Consider the following 26521-nt stretch of genomic DNA (forward strand, 5'->3'; position numbering starts at 1 on the left):
CGAGGAACAAAATCTTCAGCCCTGTCTTTCCGGTGGTTAATGCTAACTTTAAAGAGCTGGGCTGCAGAGAATCCTGGCCTGATGATCAAGGGGCCTGCTTAGCCCCAGCCCAGCCCTTCTTGTCTGCTTTAGAGAGAAAACCGGGAATACTGCTCAAGTGTTCTCACAGAAAAAGGGATTAGGGCTCCCACCAGAGGACTGGGAAGACAATGTGCATGGCTTGCCTTCTATGTCCCAGATACTCTGCTCAGATGATGCTTTACTTGGTTGATCTTAAGTCCTCTTCACCATGTCTATATGCATTTCCTATTCCAGGTGTACCTCTGTCTTCAGCTCAAAATTAAAGAAGTCACCCATGTTCTCACAGCTAGAAAGTGGTGATGCTGGGGTTAAAAACTGGGTTATCCCCAAAACTCTAGTTCTTAATAATGTCCTTTACTGAGACTTGAATGATATGGGAAGATAGAAATAAAAATACGAATTCCCTTCACATCAGCTATATACCTAGACATTTCTTTTAGACTTTTCATGACTAGAAATTACTCTGTCTTATAGATCTTTTTTTTTTAAGATCTTATTTATTTATTTGACAGAGATCACAAGTAGACAGAGAGGCAGGCAGAGAGAGAGAGAGAGAGAGGGAAGCAGGCTCCCTGCTGAGCAGAGAGCCCGATGCGGGACTCGATCCCAGGACCCTGAGATCATGACCTGAGCCGAAGGCAGCAGCTTAACCCACTGAGCCACCCAGGTGCCCTGTCTTATAGATCTTTTAAGATGACCTTTCCTCTGTTGATCCCTTAATTTTTGAAACTATCCCTTCCATTCCTTCCTTCTCCCCATTTGTCCTGCTCAGCTAGTCCCTGACACTCTACATCTCTCCAGTCCTACCCTTTGACTTCTCTTACCTGCCAACTCATGTTGGTCTAACATTCCAGCTCTATGCTCATTGTATGTATAGAAATCCTCATCTCCAAGCTTTCTTTTTTTTAAATATGTCTAACCCCAACTTACAGGTAAAAGTTACCACTTTCTCCTTCTATTCATGGACTCTGTGGTGAGAAAAAGCCATGAGAAGCCATCCTGATTGGTCTACTGTCAATTAATGAGATTGGCCTATCTATCTAATAGGAAAACATTAACCTAAGTTATTTCTTAGAAAATTGTATTCAATTTGTTGACTCATTGTAGTGAAGCAATGCTGTGGCTATTGGAAATCCTTTTTGGCCAGTGGTTATAAACTGCCCCCCCAGGGGCTCAATTCTGTTGGGTTTACACGGAGTTTCTTAAAAATTTGAAACAGCTGTCAGCTTTTCATAGTGGGGAAATTTTGCATAAATCTGGATTTCCAGATTCTCTTCAGAAATTGGCAGATCCAGCATTCCTGGTTCCTATCCCCTCCCAGCAGCTGTCTCAAAGTGCTAAATAGCAGCAAATCCACAGGCCTCTCCTGACCCTAGCGATTTGCCAGTTTGAGCCCACTGGACATTTTGGTCCATAACCTCAGAATTCCTGATTTGTCTTAGTTACTCTGCAGGAGAGATTGGAGCCAAGGTAAGTGACCTTCTTTTCTTCTTCATCTCATTTTTTTAAAAAAGGTTTTATTGATTTGACACAGAGAGAGATCACAAGCAGGCAGAGAGGCAGGCAGAGAGAGAGCGGGGAAGCAGGCTCCCTGCTGAGCAGAGACCCCCCCCCCCCCATGTGGGGCTTGATCCCAGGACCCTGAGATCATGATCTGAACTGAAGGCAGAGGATTAACCCACTGAGCCACCCAGGTGCCCCTCCTTTTTTTTTTTTTTTTTAAACTTCGGCCCTTGTGGAAATATTCTATCCCATCGAGGTAAAACCCATTTCCTATGCTCCCTGTATCCTTCCTTGATACACTAACACACTGCTCATTTTTTTCCACAGAATAAAACCACCAGCCCTGCTTTTCCCCTCAAGCTGCTATCCCTGTTCTGTCCATCATCTGTTTCGAGATGTGTCTATATCTGTTGCCTCTGTTACTGTTTGCTAGCTTCTCAGGGCCTTCTCCATCCTGGACTCCTGTGTTCTAAGCTTAGTGACATGTTCTGTTTTCATTCTCTTTACCTCTTAACGTCATTTTGCATTGTCAATTATAATCTTGAAATGCTTTTCATTTTGACTGCACTGTAAAATCTCAGCCTTCTGCTTATTCCTTCTCTGCTTCCTCTTCTGATTGCTGGGATATAGGATTACCCCAGGCCTTATCCTGGGTACCTCATCCTCCATGTTCCCACTTGGAGGCTTTCCTTAACTCTGTGGCACATGCCCAGTCCGTTGTCCTGAGCTCCAGGCCCATACTCCCGTCACTCTTCTGTTAGTCACCAGGGCATGGGCTTCTCTGACACCTTCCCTTGGCAACACCCTACCCGAGTGGAAGACTCATTAGTCTCCTCGCTGCTATAATCAGAGTACCACAGACTGGGCAGTGGAATGTGTGTGTGCTTAAGCAGCAGAGATTTAGTTCTTCACAGTTCTAGAGGCTGGAAGTACAAGATTAAGATGTTGGCAGGGCTGGTTTCTTCTGAGGCCTCTTTCCTTGGCTTGCGGATGGCCACTTTCTGTGGGCTCACATGGCCTTTCTCTGGGTGCGTGCACTTCTCTCGTGTCTCTTCATCATCTCACAAGGATTACTGGATTATTCCCCACCCTGTGACCTTATTTAACCTTCCTTATCTCTTTGTAAAGCCCAATCTCCAAATACAGTCACCTCGAGGTTAACCCTCAGAACGGACAGGAGCCAAAACACAGCCATGGTCTGTGGCCTCAGCGGCGGCCTCAGAAGGCTGTACTGCGCATGTGCCGCTTGGCGCACCCGAGGCACCTTCCTGGTGATGTGGGACTGCCGGCAAGCTACGTGGAAGTAAGGTCCGCAGACGCTGGGGAGAGGAACAGGGACCCCCTCCCACACACACACACCACCGGGGGCTGCGGCCCTGTTGTACCTCCTGTTCACTGGTCACAATGAGTGTAAATAAGTATTTTGGACATCTGTGTTACGGAAACCTCCCTGGCTGTGGCCACCTCTGCACGGACAAATCGGAGGGAACAGGATTGAAGAACTGATACACTCTGTCCTCGCTGTAGTTCCCCCACCACTGTCACCTCCTCTCTGTTCTCACAGCTGCTATCCTAGGGCAGGGCCTTACTGGATAATCCTCACTGTGAGGAGGATTACGCAACAGCCTCTCACCTGGCCTCCCCACAGGGAATCTTTGCTTCAGTTCATCCCACCTGCGATTCTTGGAGCCCAGCTCTGGTCCTGTCATCCCTCTGCTTATAGCCTTGAGCTCCTTGGGCTGACATTCGAGGCCCTTACAGGCTAATGTGTCACCATGACGGACACATTGGCTGCTGTCCCTCAGTCACATTGAGTTCTTAACTCTTCCTTGACCATACCCCAGCACGTTTCCACTTCCACAGTGGAGGTTTACATTATTCTCTGTTTAGAATGTTCTCTTCCTACTTTCCTATCTGCTGAAATCCTACCTATCTGCTGTCAAGGTCTACATCAAGTCCTGCCTAATCCATGGAGCGTTCCTGAGCTTGTGTCATGTTGTAGGTTGTATGGCATTTATACTCTGTTCATGGTGATAGCTATTTTTGTATTAAAACTTATCCTTCACTCCTATTCAACTACAAAGTCCCTTGAGAATAGAGGTGGTTTTTTTCTCTTTATCCCATTAACCACTGAAGAGTGTTTTGCATTTAAGTGTGAGGCAAGCATTGGTGGCATGGACTAATGAAATCAGCTTTAGGGTCCTAGGTCTTCTTGATGTTCAGGAGAAAGTTGAAGGACCTTTGTTCATGATGCTAAATAGACTTCATCCACTCCCATATGCTAACTGAAGAAACTAAGGCGGAGGGATGGGGAAGAGATTGATAGGGAGCAAGAAACTGTGAGGTAGAGCTGGCAAGCATCACCCCTCCCCAGGGCTTCACAAGATGACTGGTAGAATCATCAGATGACTGGTGGGGCCTCAGACAAGGATGGAACTTGAGATTGTACCTACAGGGTGATGTGACTCTACCTATAGGAGGCATGGCCTCTGTGATGGTTAGATTTAGGGGTTGGGGTGTGGGCCCACACACTTAATTCATAGAATAAAGAGCACATGGGAGCTGTTCAAGGTTGGTTTCATCTTTTTTTTTTTTTTTTTTTTTTAAATAAACATTTTATTTATTTGACAGGGGGAGCAGCAGGCAGAGGGAGAAGCAGACTCCTTGCTATGCAAGGAGCCTGATGTGGGACTCGATCCCAGGACTCTGGGATCATGACTTGAGCTGAAGGCAGGCGCTTAACCGACTGAGCCTCCCAGGTGCCCCACTCTGCTTGATTTTGTTTGGCTCAGAGCTGGGACTTGGGGAGGGAGGCACGAGACCCAGACTAAGGTCGTCTCACACTCCTATACTGTTGGCCAGGACATTGGCCATGGTCAGAGCTGGATCCCAAGGACCACATAGGGTGGCAATGGCCTCCCCTAACCAAGCTTCCCACTTGGTTTTTCATGTTGACTAAGGGTGAGCTTAAGGTGGCTGTTAAAAGTTCACCCAACCTTGACATTCTCTCTGACCCATGAGGGTGTTATGCCAAGACCGAGGAGAGAAAACAGGAGTTAGGAGCAGCAAGGGATGGTTTTAAGCACTAGTTTCTTAAGCTAGTTGGGTGGGGGTGGTTCTCAAAATGTGCATGTTCAGGTTCAAGCTGGGAGATTGAATCAGTAGATCTGAGGTGAGGTTTAAGCATCTATTTTTATAAATCTCTATAGGTGATTCTGTGGGCCAGTGGGGGTTGGAAAATCAAACCTGTAAGGTGATGGGGAGGGTTCGGTGAGGTTCTGTACCATGCCTGACACGTAGTGAGTTTTCAAATGGCAGTGAGATTTATTATTGCTGGCCTCACCTGAAGGTCTATGAATTTATACTGTTTGAGCTAAATATATCTGTTCCCTCTGATGAAACCAGATGGTGCCTTTGGGCATGAGTGGACGACCCCCAGGTCTGAGATGAATGAAGATCCTATAATTCTTGCTTTAAATTTCTAGGAGCTGTCCTTTCTTTTCCTTCCTCAGAAGAATTTGATCTCACTGACTTGTGTTTTATGTGATCTTTGGCAACCTCAGGATTCCTTTACCAAATAATACCTGGAAGCTCCCAGGTGTTAGACAAACTCTGTGTTAGAGTAGGGCAATGTTTCAGAGACTGTTGTATTGGGAAATGCTTTGTGTTCTTATCAGGCTCCCACTGACCTTCAGACTCTCAAATATGTGTAGATCATGGATTTTTGATGAGCTAAGTGGCTTTAAAATCCCTTCCCTCCCACCCCTGTTTCCTACACTGGGTAGGCTTGTGAGCATTCATGCCTATGATAGGTTTTTTTTTGTTTGTTTGTTTGTTTTTTTTTTAAAGTAGGCTCCACGTCCTCTGTGGAGCCCAACACAGGGCTTGAACTCATGACCCTGGGATCAAGAATCAGACCCTCAAACGACTGATCCACCCCAGGTGCCCCTTTATGATAGTTTTTAATTAGAAATTTCCACATGTAGCCATTGTTCGAACAGAATGTTCTATTTTTTTTATTTTTATTTTTTCTTGAAGTATAGTTGTTGACACAGTGTTACATTAGTTTCAGGTGTACAAATAGCGAGCAGACAACTTTGTTATGATATGCTCAAGTGTAGCTGCCATCTGTCCCCCTACAGTGCTATTCCAACACCACTGACTGTATTCTTTGTGCTGCACCTTTCATCCTCATGACGGCAAGCCTGTCTCTCCCACTCCCCTTCACCTCTTTTCCCCATCCCCTAGCCCCTTCCCCCTGGCAACTGTCTGTTTGTACTCTGCATTTATGGGCCTGTTTCTGCTTTGTTTGTTCCTTTTTTAGATTTTACATATAACTGAAATTCTACCCTATTTGTCTTTCTCTGATTTATTTTATTTAGCACAATACCCTCTAGCTCTATTCATGTTGTTGCTAATGGCAAGATCTCATTCTTTTTTATAGCCGAGTGATATATATATTATGTATTTATTTTTGTTACTGGTCATTCTGACGAGTGTAATATGATAACTCTTGTGGTTCTGATTTGCATTTCCCTGATGTTAGTGATTTGAACAGCTTTCCATGTGTCCCTTTGCTCATCTGAATATCTTTTATTTATTTATTTTTTAAAAGATTTTATTCATTTATCTGGCAAAGAGAGAGACAGAGAGAGAACACAAGCCAAGGGAGAGGGAGAAGCAGGCTTCCCTCAGAGCAGGGAGCCTGATACGGGGCTCAATCCTAGGACCCCCGGATCATGACCTGAGCCGAAGGCAGACACTTAACAACTGAGCCACCCAGGTGCCCCCTGAATGTCTTCTTTGGGAAAACGTTTATTGAGGTCCTCTGCCCATTTTTAACAATCAGATTATGATTATGATTATTTTGGTAGAACAGAAAACTTTTTGATGTGCAAAGTGACAGGGCAGGCACACTTCACTGTAAGTCCCACTGGCACAGGAATCAGTGAATGGAGTCTCACTGTGGCCCTGGCTAACCCTGCTGAGGGAAGTCCTGTAGCTTCCAGCCCCAAACAGGCGAATGGAGGGCAAAATGAAATGACTTCTTAGCCTTGGCCAACTAAGCCGAACTCTCCTGGCTTTTTGTTTATGTAGATCTTGGGTCTTGTTTATGTAGATCGTGCTCCCCTCAGGAACACCTCCTGGCTTAGACTTCTGCTCTGTGTGAGGGGGTGTTGACTCGGGGTCAGAGATGGGCCCATGTTGATGGCTGCCTGGGAGCTGAGATGCCTTGACCTGCCTTGGGCTCAGAAGAGTCCCTAGTTTCCACCAGCTATTTCTTTCCTAAGGAAAACAGCTCAGTAGCTTCAGTTCTTTCTTCTCTGGCCACCTCCAGAGGTCCTGCTTGCCCTCCTCTGTGGTCATTGTCCTACCTGCCCAACTTGTAAAGTGTGCCGAACTTCCCTTCTTGACTATGGGCATATTACTCTCTTTCCTGGTAGCAATAATCTAATTCTTTTGGAAGAAGGGGTGGGTCTAAAGTTATGATTAATAATTAAGAATGATTAAAAAGAACCCTGGCTTTCCACCCTGACCACCAGCCAGCACTTTGTTCTCTTTCCCACAGATAAGCAACTTTGTTGCCAAGAGTTGACTTTCTTCCCAGAGCTCAGCAGGGGTTAGAGCTTCCTTTCATTTCCAGTATTTTATTTTGTCTATCTGAACTGGGGAAAAAGGCTGCTGAAGATTTAACAGACTCCAGCATTCGATGACTGCTGGTAGAGTATTATAGAAATCCATATGCCTTCACTAGTTAACTCCCTGTTCACCATAGGGGTCCAATCTGGATTTTCTCCGGAAACAGAAGATGGGGGCTAGGGGTGAAGAAACAGAAATAAGTATCTTTAAATGCAAAGATCCTTCCAGTTAGGCCCTGTGTTCTGGAGTCCCAGGCATCCTCATCATGGAGCAGGGATAGTCTTGCTAAAGTCATGGATCCCAGCCCCGACTTGGGGTGGGTGTAACACCAGATGGACCCAGGTCTGGAGCTGGACTAGAGCCAGGCTCTTTGGCTTCTAGTTGAAGTGTCACTTAGTGAGATGGCAAAGGAAATCATTTTAGGGTGCCAAGGGTCCCATGAAAGGCCTGGCTTTTGGGGTATCGATCTGCTTTTCTCTGTTGCTATGGTTGATGGGGTTAAATATTTCATCAGTGTGTCGTGGGCCCTGGCATCAGTGGCTGGATTGCGTGGAGGGGCTGACGTGGTGGCAGGAGCCCGAGGGGGCTCAGTGGTAGCCATCTCCTGGCCCGCACCCGAGGCTTCAAGGACAGGTGCAGATCTGAGTGACTGCTGTCTGGTTGTTTGAAAACTTTCACCAAATAAACAACTTGGGATTTTGCCAAGAATCAGAGCTTTGTCTTTCCTTGTGGGTCTCCTTGGAGACCTAGGAAAATGATGCCTCTTCCCCCTTCCCTAAACATGGGACTAGTCTGGCTGACAAGGAGTTTCACTTTCTATCCTCGTAGAACTTCAGAGAAAGCAATTACGATACTGTGGCTGACACCCAGGGTGTGAGATCTCTGAATTTTAGGGGTGGGTGCCTTAGGAAGGAGCATGCATGTGCTGACCACAGATCATCTCCTCTTTTGGTGAAAACACTGCATTGAATGGCCTCTATTTTGATTATAAGGACATGTTGTGGATTTTGCAGGCTTTGGTTGAAGTTTCTCTATAATTACCCCCAAATTTCAGAAAGCCTTGTTTTTTTTTTTCAGTTTTTAGTCCCATGAAATTGAAAGTTGAGAGGGATCTAGAGGTGAGTTTGGACATAGATGTGGGTTTGAGCTGGAAAATGGAACTGATAACATGCAGGCCAGATGCTCAGCCAAAAGAAAAATAAAGATTCCGGGAGACCAGGTGCCTGCACGTGAGGAAGCCCCACTCGGGTGCTGCCCAGTTCCCCCCAGTACCCTTCTTCCCGGTCTCCTTCCACAGCAGTGTCTTCCTGGAAAGCAGGTCATGCTTCGAGAGCTTGCCAGTGTCCCCCAGGGGTGGCCGCTGCCCACACGATTTTGGCTCGACTTTTCTTTTCCTTGGAGACGGGGGGGTGGGTGGGGGGGGTGGGGTGGGGGGGAGTGCTCAGTCCCTGGGCCCTTGGCGAGAGATCACTTGAAATTGTGTCTCTTGGTTTGTTTTCTTGACTGCTTAGTCATTCCTGCCACTAATGGCGTGGCTGGGACGACTCCCTGCAGTGGCCAAGCTGTCAGGCAGTGGGAGCCTTTCTGCCCAGTTTGTACTGTGTGTCTCTGTGGGCATGAATGTCAGAGATGGCTATCTGGAATCACTGTGCTGTGGCTGCTAGGGAGCCTGGAGCACTTTGCTGTCTCTCCTCCACCCCACCCTCCATGCTCATCTGTCTCTGTCCCTCTAGGGGGTAAGGGACAGATGGTTTGTTCTCTGATTTACTGGTAGGGAACTGTGACGAGCCCAACACAGGGCTTGCCCTGCGGGCAGTGGCAGCAGCAGAGGCCAGCCTTCTGCTCCCCGGCCTCTGCCTGGCACCAGCCGTTCTGGTCCCCACTCTTATTCACCTGTGAAAGAAAACGCTTCAGCCAGGAGAGATGGAGGACACCAGCAGCAGCCTTCCCCGTAGGAAGTGGGTGCCCAAGCACAAGCTGGTGGTTTTCACGCTTGTCCTTTCTTCTGTGGCCCAGGACCCAGCTCTGGCAGTGGGGCCAAAGGAAGGGGAGGATGGATGGAAGCAGAGGCTGCTTCGGGTGGGAAAAGTCAGACCTGGCCACGGGAGTTCTTTCTGTGTGGGGCATCTCTACTCTGCTTGGGCTAGAACTTCAGGGTCCTGGTCAACCACTTTTCTATCTCCTGTCCAATAGATCATGCCAGCAGTGAGGGCTGGTGTCTTTGTTCTTACTTGTTGGAGGTCTTCCTGATCCTGTCCTACCTTACCTGACTCCCACCCATCCTTTAGTTCTTAGGAAAATCATTTTCCCAGGAGGCCATTCTTAATTCTGCCTGTCCCATTCCCTACTCCCAATGCCCTCTGTTATACTCTGCCTCATCAAATCTGTTCTTTCCTAGCCTCTCATTCACTATGTGTTGCTGTAAAAATACGTTATCCCTGATAGGGGGGCAAAGGATAGGTCTGTCTTGCCCACAGATTTATCCTCAAGTCCTAGTCCTTGGGAGGCTTGTCACCTATTTGAATGAGAGTGGGCTTGGAGTTTCTTAAAAATTTTTAGGTCAGGTATTAAGACTTACTTTCTTTAGATCAGGGGACAGAGAGGAGTTTAGTCTTAGACCTATTGAAACTGAAAAATCTGTGGTCCAGAACGCAGCCAAAATACATGGGTCTGAAACTCAAGTAAAGAGATCACCCTTGGGAATAGATTTGGAAATCATTAGCAAGTCCCAGAAAGTGGCCTCCTGTGCCCCCAGTGTTGGTTGCAGTCTAAGTTTGGCATGGTTAGAAGAATAGGATTATGGGGGATGGTGGACAAGGGTTCTCTCTCCAGGCAGATTTTCTTTCCCATGGGTTTATTCCCATGGGTTTTTCATCACAGAAATGGCTTCCACCTTCCATCCGCGAGAATGTGAACTGTCTAAACAAGAAGGGCAAAGCTATGGCTTCTTCCTGCGAATCGAGAAGGACACTGACGGCCACCTGGTCCGGGTGGTTGAGAAAGGTAGCCCGGCAGAGAAGGCGGGCCTCCAGGATGGAGACCGAGTTCTTAGGATCAACGGAGTCTTTGTGGACAAGGAAGAGCATATGCAGGTGAGTGGGCCATCTGGGGTTCTTCCTCCAGGATCTCTTTAGTCCCCACATCTCTGCTGATTAGTTTTTGGGGTCGGCGGAGAGTTCCCAGCTGCCACTGGCAAGGCAGACCCCTTTATGGCCCTACCTTCTGCCTGCTACTCAAGTCCCTTCCAATGAACTGGGAACTGTAAAATTATTCCTAGATTGAATAGTGTCAGAGTCCATAGGCATCATATTTGCTATATGCCAGGAACTATGCTAGGCAATTTCATATTCATGATTTTGTTGAACCCTTATCAAACCCATGAGGTTCCATATCACATGTCACAGAAGAGGGGGCTCAGAGGATCAGAGAACTTCGCTTGCTAATGTGTTCATGCAGCGAACCCATGGATGGTCTGACCTGCCCCAGTTCTGCCTACCCCCTAGTGGATGCTCCTTCCACTACGCCATGCTGTTTCCATTAGCCCAGCTGGGACTGGGCCACAGTCTAGGTTACAACAGTGCTAGAGCCGTGTCCCCTCCAATCTGCTCCTGGATCTAGGAGGGATGGGGTACAGATGGCTGGAGACCCATCTTCTGACTCTTTGGGCTTCAAGGGTCAGCAATCTGAATCTCTAGATGCAGAGAATGAGCCAGATGGTGAGGATCCCCTATGGGCGCTGATAGGCTTCTTGGTTAAAGTGATCTTTTTCTTCTTCCTAGGTTGTAGAGCTAGTCAGGAAGAGTGGGAATTCAGTGACTTTGCTAGTCCTGGATGGGAATTCCTATGAGAAAGCAATGAAAAAACAGGTAGACTTGAAAGAGTTAGGTCAAAGTCAGAAGGAGCCGAGTTTGAATGATAAGAAACTGCCCTCTGTGGTGAACGAAGGAGCACAGACTTGGACCCAGCCACGGCTCTGCTACCTGGTGAAGGAGGGGAACAGCTATGGCTTCTCTCTGAAAACTGTCCAAGGTGAGCTCGAGGGTGGCCTTTCCTGAAGAAAGATATTATTATTGGTTAATGACTTCTTTGACAGATTTTTCAGATGCTCTGGCTGTCCAACTTCAGCTTCTCCCTCCTACCCTCCCCCTCCCTCCCTGGCCTTTCCCTTGCTTTGACAATTGTGCAATGAGGGATCAAAACACTGGACCCAGCCCGGGGCAGGGAGGGGCGCTGGGCCCTCCTGTCCCCCAGTGTTTGTTGGGCTGAGCCTTGGAGGCTAGAGGGTGAGAGGGCTGATGCTTCTTTGTTATTCTTTCCTTTCTGCCTTAGGGTGAGGAGGGAGGGGAGAAGGGGAAGAAAAGGCAAGAAAAAGGAGATTCTTCATCATAGCTACTTCGAGTAGCTACTTTTTCACTTTTGAGTGCCCAGATGCTCCTTTATTTGGCAAATTCTGATGAGGCAGACCCTGGTCTAGTTTCCGAGGAGGCTATACTAGTCCCCACCCTCTTGTGACACTGAAGTAGTGCCTAGCCTCCCCTGCTCTGAGGTGCCTCTGTCCGACAGGAAGTACTAGAAGTACTAGAAGATCTGTTTCTAGAATTAATAAAGATGCAGATTGGCTTTTGCTCAGTTGCCCGTGGTTCTGTGATGGTGTCTCTGGGATGTAGGCGGGAGACACAGAGGCTACATAAGACTTTTGGGTTCGACCTTGAATGCTGCTCCTCCCATGTTCTTTCCGCTACTGGAGAAGCATGGGTCATAATTGAGTAAATCATAAAGAGCCAAGCAATAGTAGACATAAATTGTTTCCAAGTCTTATTTAACCTATAGCAAGTGATGTAAAGTAGCTATGACAGGTACTTCTCCGGGCGTCTGGGTGGCTCAGTGGGTTAAAGCTTCTGTCCTCAGCTCGGGTCATGATCTCAGGGTCCTGGGATCGAGTCCCACATCAGGATCTCTGCTCAGCAGGGAGCCTGCTTCCTCCTCTCTCTCTGCCTGCTTCTCTGCCTACTTATGATCTCTTGTCTGTCAAATAAATAAAATCTTAAAAAAATGTACTTCTCAAGTTTGTCCATTATTAAACATAATGGTGGAGGTGGTCAAGGGAAGCTGGGCGTTTCGTAGAAGTCCATTATCAGCAAAATGGTGTGAAAGTTATCATAATTCAGATTCTACTCCTTGGACTCTTGTGCTAGTATACATAATGAATGGTTTCGATTAGCTTTATGAAGAAAATGTTTTCTTTGTGACAAATCTATAACAAGGCAACTGGAGAAATTGTAAGGTAGCAGATTATACTGTTATTCCTTATAAATTACTTATTTTGTCTTTCTGAAGCTACCCTTTGGCCAGGTTGAAATATTCGTATTTTGAAAGAATTGGCAGCATTTCTATAAGAAGCACCTAAGTCACATCATCTATTAATCCAGACTGACTGTGTGCGCCAACCCTTCTGTGCCTCTGTTCTCTTAAGCCGGAAAGAGTGAGATTTCCTGACTTCACTGGTGTATGATGGTTGGCGATGGTACTAATTAAAGAGGACAGAGTGGAATAGAAGCCTTCTAATTCCACAAAGGCAAAGAATGGGAGTAAGGCACAATGAAGCAGCAAGGGCACAGCTTGGTGCTTTTTGCTTCAAGAGGCCACTGCCCTCTGAGGTTCCTTCCTTGCATTCAGCTGGGCCCAGAAATTCTACTCGGATTGATAGAAACCAACTGATCAACATCTGTGTCCAGCTTTGTGCCAGGAGCTATAATTTTAATTCCAGATCAGAAGCCCCAGTCTATTTGAGTTAGCCTTAAAATTGGAAGTTGTAATTTTACATTTTTGGGAGAAAATCCTTTATAATTGGACTTTCCATGAAATAGAGTTGTAATGCTTGTCCATGCCCTTTCAGGTAAAAAGGGAGTGTATATGACTGATATAACGCCTCAAGGTGTGGCTATGAAAGCTGGTGTCCTGGCTGGGGATCACTTGATTGAAGTGAATGGAGAGAATGTTGAAGATGCCAGCCACGAGGAAGTGGTGGCAAAGGTATAGCCCAAAGGGGACTTTCCTTACTTTTCACTTACTCTTATTGGAGGTGACAGGAAGACATGAATGGCAATCTATGATGGGAGGAATATAGTGATGAGAGGTTAACCAACCCTTTGCATTAAGAGGGTAGACACACTAGTGGTGTCAGCAGTGTTAACATGGGGTTCTGGAATAAGGCTTTTGCTGGTTTCAGGTTTTTGGAGAAAAGCATTCTAAAGTATTGTTAACTTTAGCTTTTGGATCTTATTTTTACCTGATTGGGAGCCCCCTCTGAATTTATAACAAAGTCAGTGTTCTACTAAGATGTTTTAATACAAGCTGGCAGATAACCCATGTGGTGATGGATAGAGAGCTACACATAGAGAGTATTGGAAGACATGTTACCCCAAATCTTATGTCCCAGCACAGTTCCCTGACACATGGATAGCCCTCTGAGGTTTTCCTTTGTGGTCATATGGAACTTTGAAAACTGACCAACTTGATCTTCTCTTGGTAGAATAATTTTTCAAAGTAGACCTTTTCCTGCTTTTCCAAACTCCTTTTCTAGACTTAAGTACCTCGCTTAAGTACCTTTCTGGGTTTTCTGAATTCTAGCTCTCACTTGGATGCAGTTAGCATCTGTGTGGTTGAGGTCATACTTAGCAAAGGTAAACACAGTTATGGACATGGAGATAGTGTTGACCAGTGAGATGGTAGGAAAGAGTATCATAGTTTAAACTTGGGCCTTACATTCCATTATTTTCTATCGAATCCAGAGACTGTGTGCCTCCAGGAAGAAACTTTCCTGCTTCCCACACTGTTCTTGGCGATGGCTGTTGGTCTTACCTGTGTGTGCTGTTGCAGGTGAAGAACTCTGGAAGCCGTGTCATGTTCCTGCTGGTGGACAAGGAGACTGACAAACTCCATGCTGAGCAGAAGATAAAATTCAAGAGAGAGACAGCCAGTTTGAAATTGCTACCCCACCAGCCCCGGGTTGTGGAGATGAAGAAGGGAAGCAATGGCTATGGTTTCTATCTAAGGGCAGGCCCAGAACAGAAGGGTAAGGTACTAGAAGAATAGAAAACTTGGTGGTATAACCATCTACTTCTTTAGCCACTCTGACTCCAGAGTTCTTTTAGGCCCCCGAGTCTCTACCAGCTGCTGAGGGGACAGCGAGAGACTAGAGAGCATAGCTGGATCATTTTCCATGGGGGCCATGATGGGCATCTCAAGGTTTCCTTAGCAGAATGATGAGGCAGAATTTTGGATCTGGGCAGTAGTATGCTGTAATTTGCTCTTGGGAAAAAAAATGCCCTAATTTGTAGTATTTGTTGATTTTTTTTTTTGTTTATATTTTTGTGGTGAAAATACTCCCAATATACCTGATTTTAAGCCACGAATGTGCTGTCCTAGCATGCAAAGTTGAGAAGTCTTGAGCAGAATTAGTTCTAGATCTGAGTAAGGGGTGTGGGTTGGGGTCTGGGAATCAAATAGTATCCGAAATCTTTCTAATTCCTTCTAACTCAACAGGGAAAGAATTAAGGTCCTTATAGGGAAGCTGACTATATAAAGGAATGCAAGGCTCAGGCCATTAGCAAACTGTTGTTCTAGACGTTGCTATTTTCTTTTCATTGTGTATATTTATATTAATATGAATCAAATAAACATTTGATGAATTATATAAAAACATCCTCAGGGCCTTATAGAATATCAAGTGACTCAAACAGGAATTCTTCAATCAAGGAGCCCACTATTTAGTAGAGGAGATACAACTTGTATGTCCATGACTGAAGGTGGAGGGTGAGGGGCACCATAATATGGGGTAGAGTACTATTGGAATTCAAGGTTGGAGCAAATTTTTCCTACTAAAAAAGTACTGGAAGGCCTCATGGTAGAGATAGCACCTGAGCTCAGGCCTTTGTAGTGTGAATAAAATTTGAAAAAGTAGATGGTGTGGGGACAATGAAGGCCATTCCATGAGGATAGGATTGTGTGAACCAAGCAGGGAAACGTGGGTGCAGTTTGATCGGCATCTGATGTGTGGACAGAAAAGCACGTCAGAAAGGCAGGTTGGAAAGAGATGATGAGGGCCTTTAATTCCAGGCTGAAGAGTCTGGACTTGGCTCTGTAGTTGATGGGGAGTGAAAACTTTTTTCAACAGTGTGAGAAACAAAAATTAAGACTGCAGCATCTTGGGGGCTTTAGACATCTCCGTTACTCCTAATAATTCTGCAAGAAGAATTTCTGAAATTGAGGGCTGGGAAAAGATACAGGAATTATTATAAGGACAAATAGTTGTGGTTTAACTGGGACCAGATTTAGATCTTGTTCCGTTCTAAAGTCCGTGCTTGTGCTGTTGTACCCAGGAAGACTTGGTCAGACATTGCATCAAGATGAATCTGAAGGCAGATCTGCATTGGAGAAGGCAAGGATTAGGGACAGGGAGAGCTGTTGGTAAGGTGCGGTAGTTGTTAGGTAGATTTTAGGCAGGAACTAAGATGAAATGCGTTTAGGGAGAAGAAGTGGGATCAGAGAAGATATGTGTCAAATATTAAGGTAGCATCAAATGACCTAGCAGTTGATTGGAATACGGGGAGTGGAAGAATTGATGCTAAATGTCAGTGACTGGGGTGATGGTACTTCCATGAACAGGTGACCGAGGGGAGGAGCTTTGGGATGGGGGAGATGGGCAGAGACGACTTTTGGTTTGAACACGTTACATTTGAGGGGACTATGGGCTATCTACTTGGAGATGCCCAGCAGCAAGCTGGAAAAGTGAAACGAGCTTGTTAAAATAGTGGGAGGAACAAAAAAAGTGTGAGAGATCTAAAGGCATCTGGTGAAGGCAGTTCAAGTGAGGAGAGGAAGGGTAAAGATGCATCTTTGAGGCATGCACACACGAACACATTCATAGTTGAATACATCCAATTGCTACTAAAATGCCAGCATGTGTTTTTTAGGCTCTGGGTTCTTTGGTTTTGTTCTTCTTTCTTCTTTCTGCCCCCATTTTAATGGCTTAGCATCTACATAAGATGTATGGGTACAAAGATGCTCACTGACTTCCTGGGAACTTGCTCACTCTTAATGCTTAGCATGCAGTTTTGTCAAGATTCTGTCTCAGATATGTTTGGTTACAACATGATTCTTTTCTTTTAAGATCCTTTCATTGGTAATGGCTGAGTTTGTTCCTGGAATAAGTTGTGGGCAGGGAATGTGGCTGGATGGTGTGCTTATCATCTTCCTGGGATGCTGGTGGGAGGGGCAGTAGTATTCAGAATGACTTTTAAATTTATCTTATCTGATAAAATAAATGGGTCCCAGAAGAAATTCTACAGCTTAATTTAGGGATCTTTCTGATAATTTTATTTCATTTTTGGGGAGGGTAGGTCAAGTCATCAAGGACATAGATTCCGGAAGTCCGGCAGAGGAAGCTGGCTTGAAGAACAATGACCTGTTAGTCGCTGTCAACGGCCAATCTGTGGAATCCCTGGATCATGACAGTGTGGTGGAAATGATTAGAAAGGGAGGAGATCAGACTTCGCTGCTGGTGGTAGACAAAGAGACGGACAACATGTATAGACTGGTAAGTAATTTAAGGCTGTATATTCATGCATTAAGGTTGGTGTCCATGCCCTCAAGTCCTCAAACTTTGGCTAAGTTACCACTTTGATTTTCAAATTGGAAGGGCATAGCAATCATCATTAAGGCAGCACTGAAGTTCAAACTGGTAGTGATAAGAGAATGCCAAGTAATAGGTACATGAGTTTTAAATTCTTAGATTCAAACTTTTGAAAGAATTTGCAAATGTAACTACAGAATTACTCTTGGTGATCTAAGAAAAATCTATGAACGATAGCCTGGGAAAAGGCGGATGTAACCCTAACTTTCCCAAATAGGAAACAATGGGATTTTAAACCATAGACCAATGAATTCCATTAACCCACATAAAAGACTGGAAAGGATTTTTATTTTTATTTTTATTTTAAGATTTTATTTATCTGACAGAGAAAGACAGTGAGAAAAGGAACACAAGCAGGTGGAGTGGGAGAGGGAGAAGCAGGCCTTCTGCTGAGCAGGGAGTCCGATGTGGGGGCTCAATCTTAGGACCCTGGGATCAGGGCCTGAGCCAAAGGCAGATGCTTAATGACTGAGCCACCCAGGCATCCCTAGAAAGGATTTTTAAATAGCTTCTAAGCCCTTAGCAAGGAAATGGAATCACAGATTCACCAAGACTAACCCTAGTGTCAAACTAACCTTATTTGCTCTCAACTTTTAATCACAACTGGTGTTATCTGCATGTTTGTTTCTTAATAATCTTTTAATTTTATCACAGGAAGTGAGGTGTTCAGTCTAATTTAACAGACATGTGGGGGCCTATGTACCATCTGACTCACTAGGTCATGGTCACAAAGATGAACAAAGATGGACTTGTTCCATGCGATACACAATAATGGAAGCATCTGAAGGTGCATAAATGATACAGAGGAAGAATGTGGTAGGGTGTGGTATTAGTCCCTTTTTATAGATGAGCAATTTCTTAGTCTCTTTAAACTTCATTTTTTAAAAAATGTCACCCACTTTTTAAATTTGAACCCAATCTGAATTTGAACGCAGGTTTTTTTTTTTTTAAAGATTTTATTTATTTATTTGACAGAGATCACAAGTAGGCAGACAGGCAGGCAGAGAGAGAGAGGAGGAAGCAGGCTCCCTGCAGGGCAGAGAGCCTGATGCAGGACTCGATCCCAGGACCCTGAGATCATGACCCGAGCCTAAGGCAGAGGTTTATTAACCCACTGAGCCACCCAGGCGCCCTGAATGCAGGTTCTTTTTTTTTTTTTTTTTTTTTTAAAGATTTTATTTATTTATTTGACAGAGAGATCATAAGCAGGCAGAGAGGCAGGCAGAGAGAGAGGAGGAAGCAGGCTCCCCGCTGAGCAGAGAGCCCGATGCAGGGCTCGATCCCAGGACTCTGAGATCATGACCTGAGCCGAAGGCAGCGGCTTAACCCACTGAGCCACCCAGGCGCCCTGAATGCAGGTTCTTAATTCATTATACCATATACCCTCTCAGCACATTTTGATGAACTATTTCAAGATGCTTGCATAAAGAAGATTAAAGAGTGAGCTGGACAATAGAACAGTTAATGGGTTTTTAGTTAATGGGTTTTTAAAATGGGTTTTAGCTAGTTGTACAACCTTACCTGAAGAATCCTTGATATTGGAACAGTGTCAGTCTGAATAGATGACTCCAGTGGTAGGCTTCTTATCTTCAGCTAGTTTATTACCAAATTTGGATGACAATATGGAAAATACTCAACATACTTAAGTCATATGGATGGCTTAATGTATTGATGGGTAATTAATTTACTAGAGATTATATTCAAAATATCCAGTCAGGATAGAAAGAAGGGTAAAAACTAATGAGTTTAAGTTTAAACAGGAATAAATTTCAGGTACTAAACTAACTTAAAACTAAATTGTATGAATACCAAATGGTGAGACCTGACTTGAGGACTACAAAAAAGACCAGAAACCTGATTATACTCTAAGTAGCCACCCCCACCCCCCAAAAGGCAATTTAAAGTTACCTTAACTGATACTTGGCTTTTGGAGATGATAGTCTTTCTGTCCTGAGTTGTTCAGACCATACTTTAAATGACCCGCAATGTGATCTTGGGCAAGTTACCCTCCCTGTGCTTGCCTGCTTAGTTGTAAGATGGGGATTGCTACTGTGAAGGGTTATATGAGGTAGTATTTAGAACATTTAGAATAATGCCTGGCACATAAGTTATGTTTGTTAAGACAACATTGTGTCCAGTTCTGAGAACATAACTATAAGAAGGCCAGTGTCCAGAAAGGTAATCAGGGCAGAGTTTTTGGAGATCACCATATTTAGTTTGAATAAGTGTAGACTTTGGGGAAGAAAGGAGAACATTTTCAAGAATTTGAAAGGCTAGGGATGCCTGGGTGGCTTAGTTGGTTGTCTGCCTTTGGCTCAGGTCATGATCCCAGGACTCTGGGATCAAGTCCTGCATCGAGCTCCTTGCTCAACAGGGACCCTGCTTCTCCCTCTGCCTGGCGTTCCCCCTGCTTGGTGCGCTGGCATTCTATCTCTCTCTCTCTCTCTCTAACAAATAAATAAAAATAAAAATAAAAGAATTTAAAAGGCTTAATGGTAACTATGTAAGGCAATAGATATGTTAATTACCTTGATTGTGGTGATCACTTCACAATGTGTACGTATATCAAATTACACCATACACCTTGAATATATACAATTTGTTAATTACACATTAATAGAGCTGGAAAAAAATGAAACAAACACTGACAAACTTGAAAGTAGAAATAGACAATTTTACTATAATGGTTGGGAGACTTCAATATCCCATTCTCTATCATGGATAGAGCCACAAGTCAGAAGATAAGGAACTCAAGGGCTTGAACAAAAGAAACTAACTAGATCTAACAGAAATACAGAGCACTCTATCCAGCAACAGAACACATTCTTCTTGAGGGCACATGGGCCATTCTCCAGGACAGACCATATGTTAGACCACAGATTAAGTCACAACAGCCAAAAGATGGAATCATGTGTCCACTGACAGATGAATGGATTTAAAAATGGTGGTAAATATAGTGTGTGTATATAAAATTAAAAAAATATATTTAAAAGAATTCAGAAGGTTATTACATGCAAGAAGCCCCTACTTTTGGGGTGTTCTACAGGGCATAGCTTAACTAAATAGAGAATGTATAGGGAGCTAGCTTTTGGCTTAAGGACACATGAAGCTGCCAGGAACAGGGTAGCCATTTTTGCCAAGTGGTGACCTTCCAGCTTGTGGAAAAGTTTAGGCAGAAGTCAGGAGGTCACTGCTCTGGCTGCTGTAAAGGGGATTCTGGCATCAGTTCTTTTCCAATCCCTCCTGATTTTATGACAATGATTTCCCTGTAATGTTCTGGTTTAATATAAGAGAGAACTTTGATCTGAAAAGATGCCTGTCCCCATCTTCTCCCTCCCCTCTCCCCAAATGCCCTCTAAAGTAGGTTCTGTACAGGGGTGGGTGGCTGGCGGTGGCGGGGGGGAATCTTTTTGAGATCTATAGGTGAATTAAACAAACCAGTTCTTGGCACATACTAGGCACCCAAATATATGAAAGTGCATAAAACCTCATTAAGTGTTTTATGTTATGGTACTTATCTTCAAGGTCAGCGGCTACTATCCCATACAGCTGATTTGCCTGTTGGGTAGTGATGTCAGGTATTTTTGTATGCAATGAGTCACTGGTAACTTTCCTCATTGTAAAGACAGAAAGAAATGTGGGACATTTGCAAGCATATCACTGAAAGCTCTGAAATTTAGTTCACCTGGGTAACTTAGGAGTTCTTAGCTGGTGCTACTCTTGTTTAGAAAGGAAGATGTGGTCTTGTGGTTAGTGAGAGAAATGATAACCTATTCTAATTTTAACCAGGTGGCTGAACAGTACAATCTGGGGCAGAGCACACATTGTACTTACTTGGAATTGCTTGATTTTCTACTCCTTGCCTAACAAATGTCCTGGATACTTGTAAGCAGCGATTTAACTGCTGATCTTATCATACCCAAATCTACCCTATTAGTTCTCTCAGTTAAAACCCACAGTCTACTAAGCTTTTAATTCTTTAAAAAAAAATCAGTCATGTGTTTCCTGTTCTAGGTCTCTTTTGTATTCAAGACTTTCACTCCCTTCTTCACATGGATGGTCTGAGGGAGGAGATGGATTAGAAGTATTTAAAGATGGTGAGGAGTTTGGCCTAACAGGAGTGTCAGCTAATGATTACAACAAAAAATAGTAAAATGAGTACAACAAATTACTCTGTGTACTTGAGATGGTGATAAAAATATTGCTCTGTTGCACTTTCTCTGATGTGTTCAAGGAGCTCTGAAGACCATCTTATTGAGGAGGAAAGGGCCCGATGAACCTATTATGCAGGAGCTACAGGGCAAGTCACAAGAAACTAGCATTTTTGTTACTTATTTTGGGATCTTTGCGCGGCATTCTGTACTCTTTTGATTTTTGTGTATTTGTGCATTTGTTTACTCCAGAGCTAAGCTCAATCTTTCTTTATATGTTTTGCGGTTGGGGTAGTATAGAAATTTTCCCGCCCACAATCAGATGTATCCGCCAGGCTTGTGGAACATGGCTGAAAGAAGCTAGCACTTTTCGTAAAGTATAACTACTCACACTGACAATTAATGGGTTTTTTTCCCCTTTATTTTCAAAAGGCTCATTTTTCTCCATTTCTCTACTATCAAAGTCAAGAACTGCCCAATGGTTCTGTCAAGGAGGCTCCCGCTCCGATGCCGGCTCCCACTCCTCCAGAAGTGTCAAGTCCAGATACTACAGAGGAAGTAGGAGATCACAAGCCTAAACTTTGCTGGCTGGTTAAAGGGGAAAATGGCTGTGGCTTTCACTTAAATGCCATTCAGGGTCAGCCAGGCTCCTTCGTCAAAGAGGTATGGTCTTCTGGTTCTAGCAGCCCAATGAGCACAGCCCCAGTTGAGAGAGCTGTGGTTTCTCCCGCTCACTGATGGCTTAGTAAAAAGCTTACATGGAAGGTGTACACTGAGGGTTTAAACAAATGCTGTCTGTCATGGTCCTCTACCCTTTAAGACAGTGACTAGTACATCCTAAGCTCACCTCTTTTCTTTTTCTTAAACATCTAATTGTCTTTAGATACTTTCAAATCAAATAGAGTGATTCGGCATGACTGTAGTTGACAGTCACTGTCAGCTCTGAGTGGGAGTGATACTTGGTAACTTACACATTTGGCATAATGTCCCTAGCCTGTAGGGACTGACCATGAGAAGACCATCTTTATGGCTCCTAAGTTGGGAATGCAGAAAGGGAACCTATGAAGGAGGTGAGTTAGTGCCTTCAACCCAGAAGACCTATAGTATGATATTCAATCACTGTAATGCTACACACTTTTTTTTCTGATGCTTTTAATGATTTAAAAAAAAAAATTGAAGTATAGTTGACATACAATGTTATATCAGGTGTATAACATAGTGTTTTAATAATTATATGCATTACAAAGGCTCATCATTAGTTAAGTGTAGTTACCACTGTGTCATACAGTTATTAAATATTGTTGACTATATTCCTTAAGCTGTACTTTTAATTCCTGTGACTTATTTTATAACTGGAAGTTTGTACTTCTTAATCCCCTTTGCCTATTTTGCCCATATCCCCCATCTATCTCTGCTTTGGCAACCCACCTGTTTTTTCTCTGGATTTGAGTCTATTTCTGTTTGTTTTGTTTCTTGGATTCGGCATACATGTGAAATCATAAGGCACATGTCTTTTTCAGTCTGACTTCTAAGCATAATATTATTTAGCATAATATCAGCATAATATTTAGCATAATATTATCTAAGCCAATCCGTATAGTTGTGAATGGCAGGATTTAGTTTTTTTTTTTTTAATGGTTGAGTAATATTCCATTGGGACACATGCGCATGCCACATCTTCTTTATCCATCCATCCGTGTGGGCACTTAGGTGGCTTCCATACCTTGGCTAGTAGAAATAATGCTACTATAAACATAGGAGTGCACAGATCTTTTTCAAATTGATGTTTTTGTTTTCTTTGGGAAGATACCAAAGTGGGATCAAAGGGTCTTATGGTATTTCTATTTTTAATTTTTCGAGGAATCTCCATACTGTTTTCCATGGGGGCTGCCCTGATTTATAATCCCCACCCGCAGCACACTGGGGTTCATTCCCTTTTCTCCACATCCTCGCCAATACTTGTCATTTCTCATCTTTTTGGTACTAGCCCTTCTGACAGGTGTGAGGTGATACCTCATTGTGGTTTTGATTTGCATTTCCTAATTAATAATGTTGAGCATTTTTTCCTGTGTGTCTCTTGGCCATGTGTGTGTCTTCTTTGGGAAAATGCCTATTCAGGTCTTCTGTCCATTTCTTAATTGGATTATTTGTTGTAGGAGTTTTTATATATTTTGGATTTCAACCCCTCATCAGATATATAATTTGCAAATATCTTCTCCATTCAGTAGGTTGCCCTTTCATTTTGTTGATGCTTTCCCTCTGCTGTGTAAAAGCATTTTAGTTTGGTATAGTCTGAATAGTTTGTGCTTTTCTTTCCCTTGCCTGAGGAGACAGATCTAGAAAAATGTTGCTAAAGCTGATGTCAGAGTTAATTATTGCCTGTGTTTTCTTCTAGGAGTTTTAGGTCTCATATTTTTAGTTTTAGTTTTCAGGTCCCATATTTAGGTCTTAATCCATTTTGAGTTTTTGTATGTGGTATAAGAAAGTGGTCCAGTTTCATTCTTTTGCATGTACCTTTCCTGTTTTCCCAGCACCAATTATTGAAGACACAGTCTTTTCTGCACCATATATTCTTGCCTCCTTTGTTGTAGATTAATTGACCATATAAGCATGGGTTTATTTCTGGGCTCTCTATTCTGTCCCATTGATCTATGTGTCTACTTTTGTGCCAGTACTACACAGTTTTGATAACTATAGATTTGTAGCATACCTTGAAATCTGGAATTATGAGACCCTAGCTTTTTTCTTCTTAAGAGTGCTTTGCCTATGCAGGATCTTTGTGGTTCCATACAAATTTTAGGAACTTTCCTAGTTCTGTGAAAACCACTATTGGAATTTTGATAGGCATTGCATGGAATCTGTAGGTTGTTTTGGGTTGTATGGACTTTTTAACACTATTAATTCTCCTAATCTGTGATCATGGAATATCTTTCCATTTATGTGTGCCATCTTTAGTTTCTTTCTTTAATATTCGTCTCACAGTTTTCAGAGTGGATTTGAGTCTATTTCTGTTTGTTTCTTGGATTCTGCATACAGACCTCCTTCTTAGCCTTCATTGAGTTTATTCCTAGGTGTTTTATTCTCTTTGATGCAATTGTAAGTGGGATTTTCTTCCTTTCTCTATATGTAATGCTAAGCTCAGCCACAGCGTAGCTACCATCTATCACCATACAACATTATAGTATCATTGACCATATTCCCTATGCCGTACCTTTTACCTCATGATTTATTCATTCCATATTTTACCATTTTTGTGAGAAAGTGGTCATTCTCTTAGGTAGCTGCCCAGTTTTCATATGAACTTTTATTGAAGGGACTCTGTTCTCCACTGTATATTCTTCCCTCCTTTGTTGATTCATTCACCATCTAAGTGTGGGATCATTTCTGGGTTTCCTATTCTGTTCTATTGATCTACATGTCTATTTTTTGTGCCAGTACTACTGTTTTGATTACTGTAGCTTTGTAGTGTATTTTGAAATCTGGGATTGTGATATACCAGATTTTCTTCTCCCATCTCAAGAGTGCTTTGGCTATTTTGCTTTCTTTTGTGGTTCCCTACGAATTAGCATTATTTGTTCTAGTTCTGTGAAAAATGCTGTTGGTATTTTGATAGGAACTGCACTGAATCTATAGATTGCTTTGGGTAGTTTGAACATTTTAACAATATTCTTCCAATCTATGAACATGAAATGTCTTTCCATTTGTTTTTGTCATCTTCAGTTTCTTTCATCAGTGTCTTTTAAGTGTTCAGAGTACAGGCCTTATACCTTCTTGGTTAAGTTTATTCCTAGGTATTTTACTCTTTTTGGTGCAATTGTAAATAGAATTATTTCCTAAATTTCTTTTTTTGCTACTTTATTAGTGTATAGTAACACAACTGATTTCTGTGTATTAATTTTATATCTTGTATCTTTACTGAATTCATTTATTCTAATTTTTTGGTGGAGTCCGTAGGGTTTTCTATGTATAGTATGTTATCTGCAAATAATAATAATTTTACTTTTTCCTTATCAATTTGGATGCCTTTATTGTCTGATTCTTACAGCTAGGTCTTCCAGTGTTATGCTGGGTAAAAGTGGCAAGAGGGAACATTGTCCAATTTATTGGCTTCTAAATTTTCATAATAGTTTCTTATAATCCTTTTTATTTCTATGGTGTTGGTTGTGACTTCTTTCGTTTCTCATTTTGAGTTTTTTTTTCTTGATGAATCTGCCAAAGGTATACAGTTTTGTTTATATTTCAGAGAACCAGCTCTCGATTTCATTGACATTTTTATATATATATACGTATATATATATAAATTTTTTAATTTTTTTTTTTTTTAGTCTCTATTTCCACTCATATCTTTTTCTTTCTTTGACTAACTTTGGACTTTGTTCTTTTTCTACCTCTTTTGGATATAAGGGTAAAGTGAAATGTTCCCGTTTCTTGAGGTAGGGCAGTATCTCCATAAGCTTCTTAGAACTGCTTTTACTGAATCCCAAAGACTGAATTGTGTTTTGTCCATATATATTTTTTTAATTTTTAAAAATTTATTTATTTATTTGACAGAGAGAGAGATCACAAGTAGGCAGAGAGGCAGGTGGGGGCGGGGGCAGGCTCCCCACTGAGCAGAGAGCCTGATGCGGAGCTTGATCCCAGGACCCTGAGACCATGATCTGAGCCGAAGGCAGAGGCTTAACTCATTGAGCCACCCAGATGCCCCATCTCCATGTATTTCTTTTATTTTCTCCTTGATCTCTTGGTTGACCCATTGTTTAGTAGTACGTTATTTGTGTTCTTTTTAGATTTTTTCTTGTGATATCTAGTTTCATACTGTTGTGGTTGGAAAAGATGCAGGATATGATTTCAGTCTTAAATTTATTAAGACTTGTTTTGTGGCCTAACATGAGATCCTAGGGAATGTTCAATGTGTACTTGAAAACAACGTGTATTTAGCTATTTATTTTTATTTTGTATTTAGCTATTTTGGATAGAATGTTCTGTATATACTTGTGAAGTCTATCTGGGCTAATGTGTGGTTCAGAGTCACCATTTCCTTTTTAATTTCTGTTTGGATGACCTATCCATTGATGTAGGTGAAGCGTTAAAGTCACATATGATTATTGTATTGTCAGTTTCTTGCTTTATGTCTATTAATAATTGCTTTATGTATTCTGGTACTCCTGTGTTGAGTGCATACATATTTATGATTGTCATGTTGCACTGTTCATTTATCATTAGATAGTATCTTTTTCTCTAGCTATTGTCTTTGTTTTAAAGTCTATTTTATCTAATGTAAGCATTGCTACCTTGGCTTTATTTTTGGCTTCGATCTGCATGGTGTGTTTTCTAGTCTGTCACTTTTAGCCTGTGTCTTTAGGCCCGAAGTGTGTCTCTTATAGGCAGCCTATAAATCAGTCTTGTATAATAAGTTGATGGTTAATTTCAAACTTTCTTTTTCTTTTTTTTG

At 42.9% G+C, this 26521-nt stretch overlaps 1 protein-coding gene across 2 annotated transcripts in view; it reads left to right on the top strand.

Moving 5' to 3' along the window:
• Positions 1 to 26521, top strand: part of PDZK1 (PDZ domain containing 1) — a 36525-nt gene that overhangs the window by 5943 nt on the left and 4061 nt on the right. The window contains exons 1-7 of one of the 2 annotated variants that reach the window (XM_047725433.1): positions 4659 to 4756; positions 10105 to 10316; positions 11004 to 11253; positions 13121 to 13257; positions 14104 to 14299; positions 16626 to 16822; positions 21502 to 21732. In XM_047725433.1, coding sequence (XP_047581389.1) covers positions 10107 to 10316; positions 11004 to 11253; positions 13121 to 13257; positions 14104 to 14299; positions 16626 to 16822; positions 21502 to 21732 — 1221 coding nt within the window. In that variant the 5' untranslated portion in view covers positions 4659 to 4756; positions 10105 to 10106. Of the gene's footprint in view, positions 1 to 4658; positions 4757 to 10104; positions 10317 to 11003; positions 11254 to 13120; positions 13258 to 14103; positions 14300 to 16625; positions 16823 to 21501; positions 21733 to 26521 lie in introns of those variants that run through there. The other variant, XM_047725432.1, reaches the window with a different exon arrangement.

Source organism: Lutra lutra, chromosome 4, assembly GCF_902655055.1.
Source record: "Lutra lutra chromosome 4, mLutLut1.2, whole genome shotgun sequence".
Lineage (NCBI taxonomy): Eukaryota > Metazoa > Chordata > Mammalia > Carnivora > Mustelidae > Lutra > Lutra lutra.